Raw genomic sequence first — 20,379 nt, 5'->3', positions numbered from 1 at the left:
CCGAGATTAAACACTCCCCACATGCACTCACCTTCTCCTTACACCATCTCATACTGGTTGGCCGTGATGAACCGGGACAGACAGCAGGCCAGCAGCATGCCGATCAGCTGTTGCCAGAAGAGAAACGAAGACCACAATCTCAAGTCACTGAACTGCACACTTCTTTGGCCCCCCAGATGTAATTTTTAACAACTGAGGGCTTTCGTATGCGAATGAGGAAAAGGGCACTAAAGAAAAAGATCAAACGTGATTTCCCTGGGGGGCGTCTAAGACTTCGGGAGTCTGACTGCTAGGGCAGGACACCTGGAGGTTCTAGAACCGGCCATGAGGTTCCACTCTAGCGTGCTCTGGCTGCTTAAAAACAACTTTTGACACATAAGCAGTGTTACGATTTGCTCGTGTGTTACGAGAGTAGGGGAAAAAATGGAAGGACCACAGAATTAGTAAGGTATGCCCCAAAAGGCCGAACGTGTGCATCGGGCAGATAGCACAACATGGTGCGATCCCTCTGCCATCCATGGCCAACAGGATAGTCTTTCTTCCCTTAAGGCAACGAGACACTATTCTTGCCTGGGTGAGTTTGCCAGGTGAGGCAAGAAAGCCATGGCTTGAGAGTGGTAGGTGTTGGGTTAGGGGAAAGGGGACATCAGGCCTTTAATTTCTCTTTGTCTCTAGCCATGTAGATATTTTAGGCCTACGTTTTGGTTTCCACCTCAGATGTGCAGACTCTGGCGCTGTGAGGGCTGGCACCCAGTGCTGGTGCGTCAACCGGCCTTCCAGGTGAGAGAAGCGATTCATCCAGGCCACGCGGGGGCCCTTATCTTACAGGTGGGACACAGGCAGGCACACCGGGTCCCACTGTGGCTTGGGGCAACCCCTGAACACAGCTACCTTTCTTGCTGAAATCCTGGATTCTTATCTTCCTTTTTAAAAGTAAAACTATGCCATGAAACATAAAAACCATAAGTTCCGTCAGGTGAGGAAAAATCACCACCTTATTGAACTCACCCTATCTCCTACCAAGGCTCTGACCAACATCATTTTGTGCCACAAAATTCATAGTATCCTGCCCAAACCACCAAATCACCAAAGGAGCCATGGCTGTAACCTCCACAATTCTGTGCCAAATGACACAAATTAACCCCCCCCCCCGCCCCCGCACCGTAAGGACTTTGAACCTTGTACCTTGTCCCTTTTCATTAGAACTGCCATTTTCTGGGACCAACGTACACCGGAACACACTTGATACTTTTTGAGAGAGAGAGGAGAGAGAGAAAGCACAGTGGGGAGGAGAAAAGGGAGAGGGAGAGAGGGAATCTCAGACGGCTCCATGCCCAGCATGAAGCCTGGCTTGGGGCTCAATCCCACGACCCTGAGATCATGACCCGAGCCGAAATCGAGTCGGACGCTTAACCAACTCAGCCACCCAGGCGCCCCTAACACACCTGATACTCTTAAAAATCAGATTTCGGCCCAAAAAAACCCAAGTGATCATTAGACGTATAGCATATTCAAGTGTATCAAGCTATTTAACCCTCACCACATCCCTGTACGATATTACTGTCCTAACCTTCCAGATAAGAGCATGGGCTCAGGGGAGGTTAAAGAATTTTCCCCCAAACCACACTGGTAGTTCATCCAGAACTTAAGACTCTACCCTCTTTCCCTGTCGGAGGACAGCCCCTTTCTTTGCCTCCCCCCCCCACCCCTACAGCTCAGCCTAGACCCTGTCCTTTTCCAGAATCACTCCTCTGTGTCACACTATCAGGGGTTCCTTCCTGCCTTGACAGCTGAAAATACCAGAATGTGCTTACATTACAAAGCCGGAATTCCTAACTCTGCATATGAGTACCAGCATTATTCTTAAGCACTGGACTTTGTCACAGAAACAAGAACTTCTAAAAATATCAGTACAAATGAAAGCTACTTGCTTTTAAACTTACTGCCTTTTACCTTGAAACTAATAATACAGTATGTGTTAACGAAATTGAATTTAAATAAAAAATTAAAAAAAAAAGAAAGATGCTTTTCAAAAAACCAAAACCAAAAACAAAAAAACCAAACAAACAAACAAACAATCAAAAAACCTCACTGTGTTTTATATTTCTGGGGCAAGAACATACCTTCTGTTTGCCCACGGAAGAAGACAGATTTTTAAAATTATTTTTCAAGATCTACTAAGAAATTTGTTTTCCTAAAAAAAAAAAAAAAATAGCATCCTGAACTGAGGTTCATAGAAGCTATATGAAAACAGTATTTTGCACACACTGGCTTTTATTGTATTTGATTCTAGTGCAAGAAAAACTAGGATTTGGGGTGTGGTAGGTATTTTGGATTTTCGCAGGGTTACGGATTTCAAATTTGCTCTAGTGTTTTTACCATATTTGAGAGAAAACTTTGACCTCTCACCTCCATAAGTACCAAGTTCAGGGAAAGTCAGGAGCTGGGGCGGAGGGGGGAAGCATCCTATAGTTCATAGTAGCTGTCACCAAGTGATTTCTGGGTACCTGATGGAAAGCCTGTTCAGCCAAAGTCAGGGCCTCTGCCTCAGTGTGAGTCAGGACAAACGCTTGCTTGCCACTAGACCCAGTTCATCTGTAGCCAGAAAAGTCCATCCTTATTTTGATGAACTCTTGTTTCAGGCTAACTATATGGAAAAAGCCCCTCAAAGAGTAGAGGTACGTTCTGTGCCCCTGAGAAGCACGCTGCTGGTGGGTAGCAAGGCTGAAGTAGGCACTAGGCCAGACTTCTGCTTTAAGGCCCGGATGGAGAGAGGAAAAGGGGGGCTCGTCTCTCATGCTGGGAACCCCTCAGGACGGAGACCCCAGAGCCACTCCTCACCATTCCGGTGGCCGGTGAAAGGCCTGGTGCCAGATGGCCTCTGGAGTTTTAGATCAGATTATTTATATTTGGTTGACGAAGACTTTGTAATTCATCTTCATCTAGTTTTTTTTGAGGTGACATTTTATTTTTACCACTGTCTGCCTTGTCAGTACTATATTCTGCTTTCTTTTGGGTCATGGAAACCTCTGGGACGTTCCGCCACTTCAAGAACTGAGAAGCCAGAGAGGGGGAGAGAGAAGAAAAGGCCTCCACTTAAGAGAAGGCTGACTCCAGGCTTTCTCAAGGCCCTCCCACAGAGACAGCCTGACAGGTCGAGCGACATGGGGTGCCCCACTGGGGCTCTGCACTTCACCGGGGACCCGGTAGATGCCAAGAGGTGGGAGAGAAGGGCACGAGAGAGGTGGGGCCCAGGCCAGCGAAGACCAGAGAGGTAAGGGCCAATAGGCCCAGGGCGTCCTCCCTGCCATCACCCTGGGAGGCAAAGGTGGCCCAATTCCCGATTCCAGTCCACAGAGAGGACAGCAAAGTTGTAAAGGCAACTTTCTGAACAAGCAAGCGACAAGCAATAGGTCAAAAGCTTATTAGATCCTTATCATGCCTGTGGAGATGGTATGCTAATGACTGAGGTGGGAGACCAAATAAAACTTCCGTGCCTTGGGCAAGTGCCAAGGAATCTGGTTTGACATAAAACTGTATAAATGCTATTCGGGACCATCTCAGGCCCTGAAGATACTAGGGGAATAAGTAAATAGTTCCACTAGCCTTCTTTGGCCATGTCTCATCAAGGCTATGAACAGCTTCGTCCAGCCCTCTACAGGAAAAAGGTCTTAAGTCCCAGAAAAGAGTTCCTGGTTCATAATGAATCATCCCAGCAGCCTGTGGGCCCTGAAAGAGGCCCCACAGGGGTGCGGGTCAGGGGATGGATGGGTAGGAGGAGGATCTTTTTTTTTTTTTAAATATTTTATTTATTTATTTCACAGAGAGAGACACAGCGAGAGAGGGAACACAAGCAGGGGGAGTGGGAGAGGGAGAAGCAGGCTTCCCGCTGAGCAGAGAGCCCGATGCGGGGCTCGATCCCAGGACCCTGAGATCATGACCTGAGTCGAAGGCAGACGCTTAACGACTGAGCCACCCAGGCGCCCCGGATCTGTCTTTTTTGATGAGTACGCTTTTCCTTTCAATTTCACAGACTCAATCCCTTTCATTATAAAAGCACAAGACGAGTTCCCTGTACAGGTTCTCTGAGGCAAGATCAAGGACGATCTCTGGCCCCAAAGTTTAAGACTGCAGGCCAGGTGGAGGGGTCAGAATTATAAGCCTGGATCTAGAATAGCAGCCCAACCTCAAGCAAGCCACTCAAACCTCCCCTTCTGGAAAATAGCTCTACGGTCCCCACTCAGGACCGTTCTGTGATGTGGAGGATTAACCCAGCCTAGCACGCTCCACGTCTAGTGAAGCTAGACAGACATGTGTCTGTTTCCACTGGATGCAGAAGGCTTACTGCGCCTCGCCTGCAGCGCACAGCAGAAGGCCGGCCAAGGGGAGGGGCGGTGTCTCAAACGGAGTGAGCGGCCAGACTCAGACACCTTCAGCTTTGGCTTCCGGGCCATGTTAGAGGCGGGGTGGGGGGTGATATTCCCATTATCCTCCCTCTCCCTCTCGTGCGTGCACGTGGGCACACTCTGCTTGTGCGTGTCTCCCTCTCCAAGCTCTCTTGAGTAAAAGAGGAGCTGCCAGAGATGCATGGAGGAGGTACCCTAGCAAAACACTCAACTTCCTGCTATGAATTTATAGGGGAGCAGGACCTGCCCATCGAGTCCAGACAAATGGGTTTTCCCTTGAGAGGGCTCAGGCCATGGGAGTTTGTGAAGGAAGTCTTAAATGCCTGCCCAAATCCTGCCACCCCAAAAACAGAACTCAGGGGCTTTAAGTTGGCTAAATGAGCTAACCAGGGACAAAGTTTTTGCATAGTCTGTGGAAAGGCTAGATTTGGCTTAGTTTGCCTTGTACTTTATACCACCTTTATTTCTGACACAACAGATGTGCAAGGCTAGTTTGTTCCCACAGATGATAGCGTGGATGTGGATGTTAGCAGAGCAGGGGAGGGAAAGGGCAAGGAGCAGGTGGAGGGTGGGTGAGGAAAGGGGAAGAGGAAGGGAGAGGAGAGGGAGAAGAGAAAGAGAGAGGGAGGGAGGGAGGGAGAGAACACGTGACAGAGCTCTGTTCTTTGCTACCTACTTTGGCCTCTACTCAGTAGAACCTGCTTCAGTATAGAAAGGCCAAGACATCGACCAACATGAGTGATTCACCTGAATCAGCCAACAGGTGCTAGGTTTTACTCTGACACTGGTCCTAAAAATTTTAAACACATGTGGCTAAAGCTTTGGTTCTGGGTCATTGACCAGGACCGGTATGGCTGGTTCTTCCTGAATAGGCTTCTGGTAAGTGGCCGCTGCTGTCCCGGAGAGGCCTCGGACCCACTGGTATGTGGAAGCCAACTTCAGCTCCTGGCACATCACGCTAGTTAAAGGCAGCTGTGGCTCTTCCTCCCCCTGCCTCCAGTGGAGCATGGCAGGTCCCAAGTCTCTGCCTCACGCACCTGTCTGGTCCCGGGGGTGAATGGTATTGGCTAGGCGATGCCACTGGGCTTTGTGTTTTGTTGTCTTAGCCCAACAATGATGTGGTACCTTGATGAGACCTAAAATCTCTGTAGAGTTTCTGTTTGGAGGTTCCCTCAGGGATGCTGGCCCCTCTCTCACTGCCCCAGAGGACCACAGAGCAAACTCCACAATCCCCATGTCAGGGATTTCTTCAAGGTTAGCACAGATGGATTAATGCTCACCGGCAATTTGTCTAAAGCAGAAATCCCCACCCCACCCCACCCCACCCCCTTCATAGGGAAGCATGACAGAGAAGTAGAAGAGAGGTCTTAATCAGATCCTTCATGACTTGGTTCACCTCACTAATGAAAATGGGAGAATCCCCCGTGCCCCTCGTGGCCGTGCAGGAACATTCTTAGATGACATGATGTTTTATCCATGAGATTCCAGGCTCTGTGAGGCTCTCTTCTCCCCATGGAGAGTATTGGCATCAGGTCCCTTTATGATTCTAGGTGAGCCATTAGGGGAGACCTCACCTATAGTCCTTCCTCCGAGGGGACAGTCGTCCCCAGCCTCCAAGCACACATCTGGCCTGTCGGTGGCATTAACCTGACCCTGCATATACACGCACAAACGGATGTGCAAGCTCTCTAGTGCACCTTGCACGTCTATATCGGACGCGCGTCCCGGATCCTCTAAAACGTCCCCTGGCCATTACAGACATGTCACTGAAGTGTTATGACTCAAGTAGGATAGCAATTGGAGGAAATTTTGGGCAGCAACTTTTTGGGAAAGGTCTCTGGAGACGAACCGGCATGGTTTGTGGTGCCATCTTGGTTTGCGTGTTGGCGTGTTGAGAGTGTAATTCCCTTCATGAGCTGCAAACCATGAAGAAGCACGGCGAAAGAATTCTGAAGCCACCACAAGGAGCGCGCACTCCCATGGGATGAGCCCGCATGCTCTCGTCAGATGAAATGTCACCTAGGTTTTTGTCACTGCTGAGGAAGAAGTTTGTCAACTGACCTGGGGCAAAACCCTTTCTTTGCAAAAAACTACTAGGGCCACGTTCTAGTCCTTGATCTAAGTGAGGGTGACACAGGTATGTTCACATCGTGCTGATTTATTACGCTGTGCATTTATAATTCACGTATTTTTCTGTATATGCCATATTTCAATTAAAAATTTTGAAGAACGAACTTGGCTAGAACGAATGTGTGCAGGAAGGAAGGAGGTATGGGAGGGGGCAGGGAAAAGGTAAGTATAGTCTGAGAGAGCAAATATAGAATTCAGGTAGGAGAAATTAGAGTGGGGGAGAAATATTACCAAGAGAACGTTAACTGGGCTTTGTTGGAAAAACCATCTGTTGGCCCGAAAAAATTTGGAGTTAAACATACATCAAGTTTTCATTTGATTAAGTATACACACCAATCCTCCCACCCACAGCACTATCGTTGCAACAATATGATCATTTGGCTGGGAGATCAGAGGCCTGTGGGATACTGTACTGCCAGGTGGAGGGGCCCAAATTTTAGAGTCAGCTTAATCTTGTTCTTTCCTTGAGGACGTGTGGCGCACTTCGTTGGCAGAATGACTTCTCCCATTATTTTATAGAGGCTGCGTGGAGATAAAGGGCTACACAATAGACAAAAATTCCGTTTCCTCGTAAGGAACCATAGTCAAACTTAGGATGAAAGTAATGATTGCAAGATGACGTTCGCTAACTGTAGGCTTTCTGTAAAGGGAGACAGCTCGTGCATAATCGACAGGAACGAAGAACAAAACAGGGACAGGTCAACCAGAAAAAAAAAGCCTCCCCCAAATCCAGATCAGCTATTTGATGTTTGGAGTTGTTTATGCTCCAATTAAGCCAGCACTTTGTTCAGTTAACCTCCATTTGACCTACAGAAGAAGCAACTTGTTTTCTGGAGCTAGTCATTAGTTGAACTGTAACTGATATTCCCTTGATGGCAAAACTTCATTTAAGTTGAAAAAGGAAAATCAATAAACAGATGACCTGAGGACTAATGAGCAAGGAGCTCTGACCCCATCTATCAGCCTCTCCCTAGGCGCAGGGGGGGCAGGCGGGGAATCCGGAGACGGGGGAGGGAAGCTGGGGCAGGAGGCTGGGGAAGGCCAGGCCTGACCGCACAATTACGCAGCCTACCTGAGAGAACGCGATTCCAAAAGCCACTCCAGCAATGATTCCCATGTTGGTCTCCATGAAACTGGTCACCAGATCATAACAACCCTGCAAACAGAGAGAGAGAGAGATGCCTTTCACACCCGGGGCCAGACTGAGCTGTGTTAACTTGCAACACTCCCAACATACACTCCGACCCACAGTTGACAAATACAGCTGCAACTCACCGTAGGAACTCACTAGCATTCTTCCCAAACTTAAAAAAAGAAAAATTTCAAACATACAAAAAGGTACAGAGAGTAGTACCATGACCCCCCCCCCCCCGGCCCCTCCCCGCCAAGTGACTCTTTCTCTAACCTCACAATGAACATGTGGCCAATCTGGTTTCACTTAAATCTCCTCAACTCTCCTCCCCTGGCTGGATTATTTTAAAGCAAGTCCCAGATATGTAGTTTCATCCAGAAATGTTTCAGTGGTAGGATTTGGTGTAGCAGCAGATCTGTCAGACCTATGAAGCAAACCCCATAGACTCCAACCACACAGAGTCATTCCACATCCTTGCATAGAAAGACTCAGCATAATAAACATGGTTACTAGCATTTTGACAACAAGTGATACAATCTTAGAAAAATAAAGTGAAATTGTCAGGTCACAGGGGGGTGTTTGAGTGCCTGCCACCTTTAAGGTGTCTTGGGGTTCTTTCCAAGGAGACCATTAAGTTTATTTTTTAACAGGGAAAAACCTATGTTTTAAAGTCATCTTTTCCATAAATTTACTATGTGACCTTGAACAAGTCACATCTTTTTTTTTAAGATTTATTTATTTATTTTGAGAGAGAGAGAGGGTGGGGGGAGTGATAGGGGAGGGAGAGAGCAAGAGAGAGAGAGAATCTCAAGCAGACTCCCTGCACGACCCTGAGATCATGACCTGAGCAGAAACCAAGAGACGCCTAACCGACTGAGCCCCCCAGGCACCCCTCACTTCTCCTTTCTAGAGGTCAATAACTTCATCCATAAAATGAAGTGAATTTCCCTTTCATACCATGAAATCTCCAAATGTGATTAAAACCAACACCCATTTTACCAACTTCAATGTTAGTGTAATACTGATAAAGTGAATCACCTTTCTTTAAAATAAATGATATGGCTGGAGTTCAACCATGTTGCTAAACAAGTTTTTTTGCTGTTGTTATCCAGGATTACATTTTATCAGCCTAGTCCATGTAGGAAACACCAAATTTTGTGTATCACCCATAATGCAAAGGCAAAAGCTGACTCTTGCTGTTAAATGCCTGACAGGTCGAACTCGTGTGTGTTTGTGTGTGTGTCTGTGTGTGTGTCTATGTGTCTGTGTGTCTGTGTGTTTATATGTATATTTATTTGAAACTGGGCCAAGTCAGCCTAGATTTCTGAACTGACTTATACTGTCTCAGAAGACATGGTCTTTTTCCAGTTTTCTGAAAAACGGCTTCTACTTGAATGTATAAAGTCTGCAAAAATCAAGACATTAATTTCATAAACAGGGTAAAAAGGACTTTTGTTTATCAAGAAAGGCACACTAAATTGCAATAATATCTGAAGACCACAAAAAACCACGTCTCCCATATTGAAATTCAAAATTTAGCAATTTAACATTTCTCAGAGCTTATGACAATTCTACCAGTGCTGTACCTCCTAATAAGTGATATTTTATGCATCTGCAGTCTGTCTGCAGAGGAGAAGTGCATTAACTTAGCAGCACTTTGATATGTGTTTTCAATGCAATGGGCCAACTATACTCCTTGGTTAGCTGATGCAAATTTGAAGGCCGGGGGCGGGTGGGAAAGGAAATCTGTTTCTGCTCATGAGGAATTCTGAAATTTGATTCTCCCTTTGTAGTAGAAGACTGCTGGCTGATTTCATTTTTACTAGTGAAAGTATCTATCACACTACTTTCCAAAAGGTAGTGGAAGGGCGAGCAGGTTGGGTTAGGAAGAATTCAAGGCGAGAGGAGAGATGGATATTGGAACGCTTTCCTGGATGGTAGCAGCTAAGACCACGTTTTGCCCAGGTGGCCATCATGACCGTATCTTCTCCCCCACCCCGGTGATGGTCGGGTGGAGGGATGAAGTTCATTCAGTCCAACGCCAGTGGTAGGTCACCTCAAGATATGGAAACCCAAACCCAACAATAAAGACCAGAGAAAAGCGAGGTGGGTGACTTTCTTACTCTGCAATATATCTTGGCATAGATATTTTTCCTATGAACTTCGATTCTGCATGTAAGTGGAATATATTTTTCTGATGTATGATTTCTGTTCCATTTGTAAGAGACTCGGAGCAGAGTCAATCACATTGTTGATAAGCCCACTCCAACCAGCAGGAGAAACTGGAAACATGCGGTCTCCGTCATTAGTGCAACTGTGACGAAATCATTCTCTCTCAACCTTGCTCCTCAAAGTGGGGCTCTTCCAGGGGCAGCAGCAGCCCCCAAGAGTTTGCTGGAAATGCAGAATCTGAGGCCTCGCTCCGGACTCCCTCCATCAGAATCGCCAAATCCCTGGGTTGTTCATTTTTTAATGAATTTTAATGAATGTGACCACTATCTCTAGATGTTTCAGCGGCCCTTTAAAGCTTGAGGAGCACCCTTCTAGAAGAAAAGTTCTCCCATGGCTTTTCACTCCAAAGAAGATAATCCTATCAGTAGGAGGGTTCCTTAAAATGGGAAGATAAAAGTGATTTCACTTCTTTGTCGTTTTCTAAACAGTATAAGAGCAAGGTTGAAATCAATGCTTTCCATCTCTGGATTCCTCTGTTACTCACCAGGCGGACCGGTGAGCCCATTCTCCAGGTCTTAGCTCAGATCTGTAGATAGCAAGGCCATGTTTGCATTCCACCTCACATTCCGCACTACACCATGATCTTATCTGCCCACAACAATCTCTTTTCATTTCCTCAAATGAAAGCCTGGTGGTCAGGTGTGAGAGAAACCTACAGAGACCTGCTAAGTGTCCTAGGAAACATCCAGAAACAGAACAGGTCCTTTGCTCGCCCTTTCTGCATGTTGAAACCAACACAGTCACCAATGGGAAACATCCCTCTCGCCCTTGCTCTTTAAAAATGTCAAGAATTCTGATGGAGTAGGGGCTCAGTCAGTGCTGTCAGCCATGTGAACTTGCAGATATTTCAACATCCTGCTGGCAAAACCAAAATAAATCCCATCCCCTACACAAAACAATAAACATCCTGTTTAGCTAGTCTCACCTCCCTCCCGCTCTCTCCCAGTGACTTATACAAGGCAGGTTTCTCAGGCTGCCAGGTGAGAGCCAAGAGTCATCTTTCTGTGCCATTAAATCATAGGGTTCAAGACACAAAAAGATCGGCAAGGATTTAGAATGCATGTATTCCAAACAAGAGGATTCCGTAGAACTACAGGGGGGCAGTAGTTAAGCCTCCTGGGAGAGGGAGTCAGAAGAGGGGGGCTAACATTTATGAGCATCTACTATTAGTGTATTCATCCCAGCCCTATCTCCTGCCTTTTATAGTGAGGCATCTGAGACTCAGACCCGGGCCTTCATTTGTCCCAGAGTTCTGCGTGGGAATGAAATGGGAACATCTAATGAGACTCAGTAGACAAATTTCAGTCTTTACTCACTTTCTCTCCACAGAGAAAGCCAGGTTGGAGAAGTTAAGCCCCTTTTCCAGGTATCTGAGGTACCCAGGAAAATGTAAATCAAGCAGGATGGGGGTGTGGTGGAGAGGCAGGGAGTGAGGTCAATTTGCAGGTTATCAATGAATGAAATGAAAAAAAGAAAATGCTACCCTATCTTTCTTTCTGGAAGTAATTCTAAAGATCACAGAGATGCACTATAGGATAGGACTCTAAACTAGCTTTTGAAGACTAACAAAAGATCTTCCCTCTGAGGACCTGCTGCATCATTCCTAATAAAGGACAGTGTGGTATATAGAGGGAGACAAACTCCACCATCACCCTGGTGCTGTTTACATTGCAGTTGACACTGAACATCACACTTAACATTTCTCCGGTCCTTACTCCGGGGCCGGGCCCTGTGCTTTAGCTACTTTATCTCGTTCAGTCCTCCTATCAATCCTAAGAGGCAGGAATGATCATCTCCCTTTTACAGCTGAGAAAAATAAGAAAATAAGACTGAGAAAGGTCACCTCTTGCAGGTGGCTGAACCAGGATTTAAACTGGAGTCGGACGCCAGAGCCCATGCTCTTGACTTCTAGATCCCCAGCTTTCACAAAGGAAAAGGAAGCTTGGGGGCAAAAAAAAGACTACCCGGGCTGATGGTTGCTGCTTCTACAGAAATCCTCCCGAGGCTCTGTCATGCCCAAACGTCACTGCCTTAAAGTGCTTCTTGCCTTTTATAAATTGGAGCATCCGTTGGAGCTGGGTATGCTCAGTGCTTCGTAAAATGGCAGCCTAAGGACATCTCCGGGGGCTCAGTGGGGATGCCCCTGAAGAGACCAGAAGTCACCTTACCGATGAGAGGCAAAGGAAGCCTCAACCTTTGGGTTCTTAAGAAAATTCCAAGAGGAACAGATGTCTTCTTAGCTAAGACAAGAAGCGGTCAGTACGGAACATCTTATTACCTCTCATCGCACCAATAGCAAGTAATAAGCCCAGGATGACAAAATGAGCTTCTAGAATGGCAACAATGCCCTGCAGCATTTATGCTACAAATACCAACATTAAATGGGTAAGAATACAGAAACTGTCTCTTAACAATCTCATCTTGAGAGGATGGCTATCTTCTATGCATTATTCAGCAGTTGGCCCAGATCACGTCAAGTGTTGAAGACCTTGGAAGAATAGAATTTTTTTGAGTAAGAAAAGAAAATTTACCTGATGGCTGCATAACAGCAGGTAAAGTCAACAGCAGGGTTGGTTTTTTCCCCTCCCTTCTGTTTTACCAAAACATATTTTCTATGTGGCATTTCTCGAAGTGTTTAAGAATATGGACACACTTCATACACGTTTTATCACGCCTCTGCCATATTCTCTGTGAAGTGGAAGACAGAATTGGTCTTCCTTCTGGCAACTGAAATTTTATTTCCCTCATTTTCACAATGTATTACCTTTCCAATTTCTTTTAGCCAGTTCTCTCTCTCTCTCTCTCTCCCCGCCTCGCTCTCTCTCTCTGATTTCTTTGGGACTCAAGATGCTGACAGTGAGTTGAAGTGGAGTTGCTGATTTCTTTTCCTAGAGCGGAGAGCACCCTCAAATAAAGGCTACCCTCCTGGCAGAAGCAGATGTTGTCTGTCAACTCTCGTCCCCCTTCCTGCTAAGGACTGGCATCCAGCTGTGAATAAGTCCATGTTTAGAAGGTAGATTAAGCAGAAGAAAGACAGCCAGAAAGAAGAAGGGCCACATTCCCTGTCTGACACCAGCACCAGGTGAGCAGGAACGGCTGCTCAACCTCCCTCCCTGTGCCTGGTCGGTTCTTGCTGAGTCACAGTTGCCCCTCCAGAAGGGGACAGCCTCGGGTGCCTTGTCCCAGGTGGTGAAGGGCCACGGGGAAAGATCCTGCACGCTTGCCTAGACTACCATTTCTAACCCATTTGTCCCAGTTTCACAGAAACAAATCCACCCAAAGCCCCAGCACCCCCACCCCCCCCTCCGCCCCCAAACATTCAACACGGATGCCGTCAGGGGTGAGAGGAAGCCTACCTTCTGGTTCACTTTGGTGGCAGCCACAGTCAGATTGTGTAGGTCCTGGGGATTGCAGTCGGTTTCGTTCAGGCAGCAGCTCGGGGGGATGCCGTGCTCCAGGAAGTAGGGACTGGCACTCCAGTTGGTGTAGTTCTGCACGCCACAGCAGCTCAGCTGTCAAGGGGCAAAGGGAAAGACCCGAAGTGTGTGGGTCACAGACACCATGGTCCTCCGCCTCAGCGCCCCAGGCCGTTTAAATGAGAAACTCGGCCCAAGGCCCCAAGTCAACAGGCACAGCTTTGGTGAGTAAAGGCGAGCTGGGGTTCCACTAACGCTCATACTCCCTGGGAAGCCCGACTGAACCGAGAGAAGGAAGTCAGTCCGAGACTGCATGTTGTGTTAGCTTCCTTACCATGTCTACAAAGTAAAGCAGGGCTTCTCGGGCCTGGTTCCGCATCGACATCACCTATGTGGGCTGGCCGCTCTTATAGGTATGGAGCGACTAAATCCAGCTCATGGATGGGGAAGCCGAGACAAAAATGGCTTTAAAGAGCTCTTTTTAAGGCTTATAGGTCACAGGAGCTATGCCAATAGTAAATGGATTGGGGGCGGGGGGGGGGAAGGAAGAGAAAGGAGGGAAGAGGAAGAGAGAGCTGGTGTTGGTAAACTATAGCCCACCCGCTATCTGCTTTTGTAAATCAAGTTTTGGGGGGACACGGCCATGCCTACCCCTTTACAGACTGACAGCACGGCCCTCAAAGCCTAAAATAGTGACCACAGGACCCTTTCCAGAAAACGTGCGCCAACCCCTGACATAGAGAATGTTAAAGGAAATGGGGCAAAAGTAGAAATGAATTACTGAATCTGGGTAAAGGGCATACAGTTCCTTATACTCTTCTTGCAACTTTTCTGTTGAGTTTGGAATGTTATCAAAATGCCAAAAAAAAAATACTGCTACTGAAGTAAAAAACAAAACAAAACATGCAACCCCCTCCCCCCTACCACCAACCAAAGAGCTCCCCAGGTGATCCAGATGGGCCGTGAGGCTTGAGCACCAGCACCTGACCCCCTGAGCACCAGGCAGGGGGCAGCTACTTCTCTCACCTCCTCTACAAAGCACCAGGCAGCCTGGGGCAGTCCCACTCCTGCCAGACCCTCGGCTTCTCCCAGATGCACTGTCCACCCCCACTACGCTGCCCACACCAGGAAACACAGCTCACTGGAGCTCTCCACTCAGCCTAAAGACACCACTTCTAGAATGCCAGCCTTTGGGAGCCAATGCTAAGGAAGGTCACTCATCGCCTCCTTTCCAAGACTTTGGATATTAAGGGCAAGCTAGCTTTCCTTGGGATGCTCATAATTCATCCTGATGAAAGAAAAGCCACAGGTACTGGTCCCTCTTGATGCTGATTACCCGGATAACTGGACCCTAGATGAGCACTGGGTGCGAACTCTTAGAAATGGAACTGAAGGACAGTAATCAATAGCAAGTGCTGATGGGCCCATGCCCCCAGCAGCCCCCAAGTCTAAGGCCTGATGTCACTTACGCTGCGCTGCACGTGATCCACCGCCCGGCTCCTCTCATCATTGCCGTTGTAATTCTGCATGGCATCCGTGTAAGTCCTCAGGAAGGTATCCTTGATCTGTGGAAGGCAGGAGGAATGTGGTTCCGGTCCACCGCCACCCAAACGGACTCAGATTCATACCAACTTCTACCCCCAAAATGGCCTCTTCTGAAAAGTCTCTGAATCAATGTAGGCCACGGAGGGAATGCCCTGTCTTCTGAGACAAAAGATCTCAGAAAATTCGCTGAGGGATTTATTAGCTCAGGAATTTTTTTTTTTTTTTTTTTAATGTTTTCCTCATCCCCAATCCAGAGAAAGAAGCCCGCCTCATGAAATGACCCACTGACGTGGCCAGTTTCTGAAAGAGTGTGACAGTGAGCCCCAACCTCAGGCCTGGCTTTTCTCCTGATTTTCTTCGAATTGACTGATGGCCACCTTTCTGTCTGTAACTTTTCCTGCCCTCGCTCAGAAGAATAACAAAGGGCAGGCCACTGGAAGGCAGAAAGACTGATGGCGCTGTGACCAGACACGGATCCCTGTTCTGGTAGACAGGAGTAGGGCAAAACCAACCTGCACTTAACCTGTCTCTACTGAGGCCAGAAAGAGAGGCAGAGGGACGTGAACTTTTCTTGTTATGGGGTAGTTCACAAAACCCTTCCTCCTCCTCTGGCAGCACATTTGGCCGTGGGTTAACTTTCAAGCTCTGTTCCCCTGGAAACCTGCTGAAGGGGGAGCATCAGGTGTGTTACCAGGCAACTCCCCACGTCTGGTGAGACTGCCCCCGATTGCTGAAACGACTCTGGGGTGGGAGGACAGCAAATGACACTAATTGCCTGGTGGGAAGCTTTGGGCTAAGTACGGTGACTCTCTTACAGAGGCATGCTCCTTGCTGAAATACCAGGCGCTCTGCCCATGGTACAGTTAGTTACAAGAGATCAATGGACACTAGTCACATGGAGCTTCTAAGCCAAGGTAGATACCACACCTGGCTGTGTCCTTTCATTTCACTGCACCTGCACTGTCTCTGTGGGGTGGGCACGGAATAGACCCTGGGCCATGTTGAGGACTTCCACAGGAGAAACAAGCCCCTTGCTGGTGGGCAAAGGGTGGCTTCACACCCCCCACCCACCACTCACCTCAATGTGTCAGATGCACAGAGGTGAGGTAGATGAGGGTGTCCAGGCCCTGGGTATCCCTTTCCCCACCCCCCAGGGAGCCCAGTCATGGCAGCACGTGGGAGGAGAGGGGGCAAGGGCTCAGCTTTGTCTGGGGAGTTCACACACGTGTTGGGGGCACCTCTAAGACTGTGGAGGCCAGGACTTCATTAGGTTTCACCTCGCCTGACAATAAGAATGGGGAATCTAATTCCAGATGCAGCACCCATATACAAAATAGGTTCTAGAAGTCAGCCTTGACACCGGGGATCGCACCTCCAGTAAGGGGAAGACCAGAGCAATGGGAAAAAGGGGCAGAAAGTGCCACGAGCAAGCTCACTGGGAACTGAACTTGGCCAAGCACAGAAGCAGGGTCTGGGACAGATCATGCCAGGCGTTCAACAGCCTCAGTGCGTTTTCCACCTTTATCTTGCTGTTCTTTTGTTTTTCCTTTCTAACACACGCATCTCTACTTCTGGCTTTACTGCTATTTAGAGGGTACAATAACGGACTGCGGGGGGAGTTAGCGCTAGTGCTTTATTGTAGCGCGTACTCTGTCTGACCTGTCACCCCTATACACATCTGACAGGGGACACCGTGGTGGCTACAGACAGCATGAGGGCATCTCATCTCTGCCTGAGTGTCTACCCATTGTCTTAACAGAGCATCCACAGTGACAGTCCATGGGAGGAGGGCCACACAGGATACAAAACAGCCAGCCATGTCCTTGAAACCATAGTTAGGATCACAAAACACTACTCAGAATTCTTTTTCTCCAGCCTCCGAAGTCTAAACTATTACGTGTCAGTTAGAAACAAAGCCATGTAGGGGTTTCAGATCATGATAGCCCTCTTCTCTATTGCCCTTGCCACCACACAGAGTAGCAGGGCTCCTCGCTCCTGGGCTTGGCCTCTACCCCCCAGTCGGCAAGGGGCGGCCCCCAGGGCTCTGAGGAGGGAAGTGGGGAGCGTAGGCTATTTGGGGGAAATCAAGCAGTCACAGAAATCTCGTTTATAGACACCCACTTGTGCCTTGCTGAGGCTGCTATTTTAAAAGGAGTATATTTGATCGACACCAAAGGTCACTGCTTTAAAACAAGGTAGAGAATCATTTCCTGCAGGAGCTATATCACAAAATAGAATGAGGATCAACAACTAAGGTTTTGAGTCTGGTGAAATTCCTGCATTTAGATTTTTATTGGCATTTCAGCCCCTATGAAGTGACATTTGGAAAACAGCGATACCACTGGAGATGCCAACTGGCCTCTATGTGCCCCTCACACATTACGAGAGGTTTCAAAAATCCTCCTCCCAAAGACCCTCCAACCGAGTTCTCTACGTTGTGTACACTCACCTCATGACGGAACACAAACCCAGAAATGCCAGCTACCAGCTCAGCCAGGAACACCAGCGACAGAAACATGGCATACTGAAAATCAAGCACACGGGGACAAAGGCAGACACGTTAGGATTGGGACGAGTGCTCCTTTGGGGTAGGTGACTTCTCCATCACAGGGAATCACACAAATCCTCATATCCCCCAGACAAAGTTGAGGAAAAGTTTAAAAATACTCTTGTCCAGATTTCCCCACATGAGCCTCAATATAGAAATGTGTCTATTTAATATGCATAAGCATTTTGGACCACACATGCTGAGGAGAGCCCATCCGGAGACTCAGCTCAACCAGGAGAAATCTGGAAGGGCTTTTTATAACTCAGGTATCCGCTATTTTTGATGTTAGAATTGTTGAGCAGAAGGTACTCTGGGGGAAAAAAAACAAGTACTCTGGAGGTTCACAGTTCTGCCCTGTCTGGGGGTCTTTCATACCACCTTCCCCAGGATGGTCAGCTGACGTCTGCGGGCACCCTTCATCTGGCTTCTGCAAGCTTAGCATAGTCCCTCCACCCGTGTACCCCTAGCGGCCCATTCAGTTTCCAAGCTTTCCCATTGCTGGGAAGACTTCCTTTCTCTTGGCCACAGTCTGCCTACTTGTAACTTCCACTCCCTGGTGCTAGAACGGCTTTCAGAAGATCTGACAACCAGCCCAACCTTGCTCCTACACAAGGGCCCTTCATATGTGTGACCACTTCCATGATGTGAACCTGCTGCTTCTCTTCGTTTCAGTAAATCCCTCCAGTTTTCTTGAGCACATCTCCTAAAATGGCTTCAGATCCCCTTCCTTTGCAACTGTATGAAGCCCATGCTGCCAGAAAGACCAGAATGCACACGGGTCAACGTTCTTCCTCAATATGGTGATCAGCCTTGAGTGTAGCACTTAGAGCAGGGGCCAGGGGGCTACTTCCCTCTCTGATTCCGCACAGCGTGTGGAGTTGATAGCCTTTAAAAAGCAAGTAAGCTATGCGACTGTTTGTAAGTATCTAAAACCCTTAGTGCTTCTTATTTGTTTCATGCTTCCTGTTCTTTCCAAGTTGACTGTGTGTGTGTGTGTGCGCACGCAGGGATAAATTACACGGTACTTATGAGACATTAAGGGTTTCCATTTTTGTGGCTTTGAAAAGCAGATAAAAGGAAAGAGAAGGGATCCTTTTCCTACAAGGCGTATGTCTTCCAATCTGTTTCTTCTCATCTCAAAATGAAATATAACAGTCCTGAATGTTTGCAATGGTCCTAGGTGATGCTGTAGAATTTGGATAGACTCGACGTGGTCGTGTTACTTATTTGTAGAGTGTACATATGTGCACAGGATCATAAATTATTTTTCTTGGGTAGTAGCACATGTTAAAAGGAGAAAATGCTGGCTTAAAAGGCCAATTTTGTTTGAAATCTTAACAAAAGTCTCTACACACACTTAAAGCACAGCCCCTAAAATCGCAAACACAGTTATGAGTAGAATGCCCCGCGTACATGACATCTGTCTCTCAACTTAGTACAAAATGCAATGAGAAGCACATGTGACTCCAGAGAGAGTCTCACCCCAGGCCTAGAATCCACCAGAAAGTCCTGTGGGAAAGTAACTGTCAGGAGGCAGGTGGGAAAAAGGACATTTGACTACGTGATCAGATGTCCTCCTAGGTTTACATCCTAGCTTTGTTGTGGGCTAACTGTTAGGAAAGAGGCAGCCAGCCACTCTGGGCCTCCATAAAGTGAAAATAGTTATTTTCAGTTGTTTTGCAATTAATGAGGTTAAATGAGGACCATAACATTCTAGACTGACAGTTAATCAGTGACTTCCGCTCCTGTCAGCCAGATCAGCAGTTTCCTGTCTCTGGGAAGTTCCCTGTTTCTGGGAGCTTCCAGAGAACAGCTGCTTCTCCTTCAGAAGGCCTTGGCCAAAAGCCTACTGGGGAAAGCTTGTACTAAATATAGGTGGTAGGGGTCGAGTTTTCCACATGTGAAAATACTGTAGTAGAGAGAGTCCTGGCTTTGGAAGGAGATGTCTATGGGTCCAATCCCAGCTCTCCCCACACTAGCTGGGTGAAGCTGGGCAGGTTATGCACCCAGTACAGCATCTAGCAGAGAAAAGGAATTGGTGTTTTTTAAAAGACCAAAGACAAAAACTAAACAAAACCTCCAAAACTTCTCTCCAAAGGCTCACCTGCTAGTGAGCTCACAATTGGTAGGAGGAAATGGCAGAGTGGTTTGAAACTGCCTTCAGCAGAGTCCAATGCTATTCTTTCATATGTGGGGACAGAGGCCCTAAGAGGCTACATCCCTGCCACTAAAGACCTAAGCCAGGTCCCCTTCCTTCTTGTTTGGACAGATAGATTCTTAGCCATCTTCCTTTTTTATGCCTCTGAAGTAAATTCTCCCCTTGCTACTCATTGCACTAAACGCGAGGCTCCCAACCCTTGCTGTACCATCGAATCCTCTAGAGAGCTTCCGGAGAATGTGATGCCAGGGCCCCAATGCCACAAATCCTGGTTCAGCTGGCCGGAGGTGGGACCCCTGGCGAAGGTGTTTTTCGAAAACTGCCCAGGTGATATAAGCAGGCATGCAGAGTTGAGGACTCGACCAAAAGCCATCCGTGTGCTTGTAAGAAACCCTAGAAGGTGGACCCAGGGCGCTAGCATAGAGTGGCAGGTGACAGCAGCAGAAATGCCTCTGTGTGGCCTCACTCTGGCTTTTCCACCAACCTGGAAAAACCCGTGCTGGCCAGGGCATCAGCCTCCTGCATGGTCTGCAGGATGGAAGTGGCCAGAGCAAATGCTACCTCCATGAGGTTGTCAAGAGAGACTAATCGGTGCCACTTTGGAAGGTGGTTCCTTTGGAGTGAGTCACCCCCACCCCCATATCTGTCACTAGAGGGTATTAAATGTCACCCTAACTTAGGGCTAACCACAGCATTGAGGGACTCTCCACTCTCCCCTTTCACAAAATGAGGCGTCTGAAAGAAATCTCTTTAAACACAATGTTCTTTTGAGGAGAGGCCCTTGGTACCTTTTATCTATAAAATCCTTTAAT

At 47.7% G+C, this 20,379-nt stretch overlaps 1 protein-coding gene across 1 annotated transcript in view; it reads right to left on the bottom strand.

Moving 5' to 3' along the window:
- TSPAN7 (tetraspanin 7) overlaps nucleotides 1-20,379 on the bottom strand; it is a 125,327-nt gene that overhangs the window by 1,177 nt on the left and 103,771 nt on the right. The window contains exons 3-7 of the mRNA XM_045876309.3: nucleotides 17,311-17,385; nucleotides 14,786-14,881; nucleotides 13,257-13,412; nucleotides 7,609-7,692; nucleotides 32-107 (exon numbers count right to left, since the gene is read on the bottom strand). Coding sequence (XP_045732265.1) covers nucleotides 39-107; nucleotides 7,609-7,692; nucleotides 13,257-13,412; nucleotides 14,786-14,881; nucleotides 17,311-17,385 — 480 coding nt within the window. The 3' untranslated portion in view covers nucleotides 32-38. The remainder of the gene's footprint in view (nucleotides 1-31; nucleotides 108-7,608; nucleotides 7,693-13,256; nucleotides 13,413-14,785; nucleotides 14,882-17,310; nucleotides 17,386-20,379) is intronic.

Source organism: Mirounga angustirostris, unplaced genomic scaffold (assembly GCF_029215605.1).
Source record: "Mirounga angustirostris isolate CCGP_5_RB_7025 unplaced genomic scaffold, mMirAng1.0.hap1 SCAF_11, whole genome shotgun sequence".
NCBI classification, from domain to species: Eukaryota; Metazoa; Chordata; class Mammalia; order Carnivora; family Phocidae; genus Mirounga; species Mirounga angustirostris.
The sequence above is the reverse complement of the archived record's forward strand: the minus strand, read 5'-3'. Positions and strand labels throughout refer to the sequence as shown.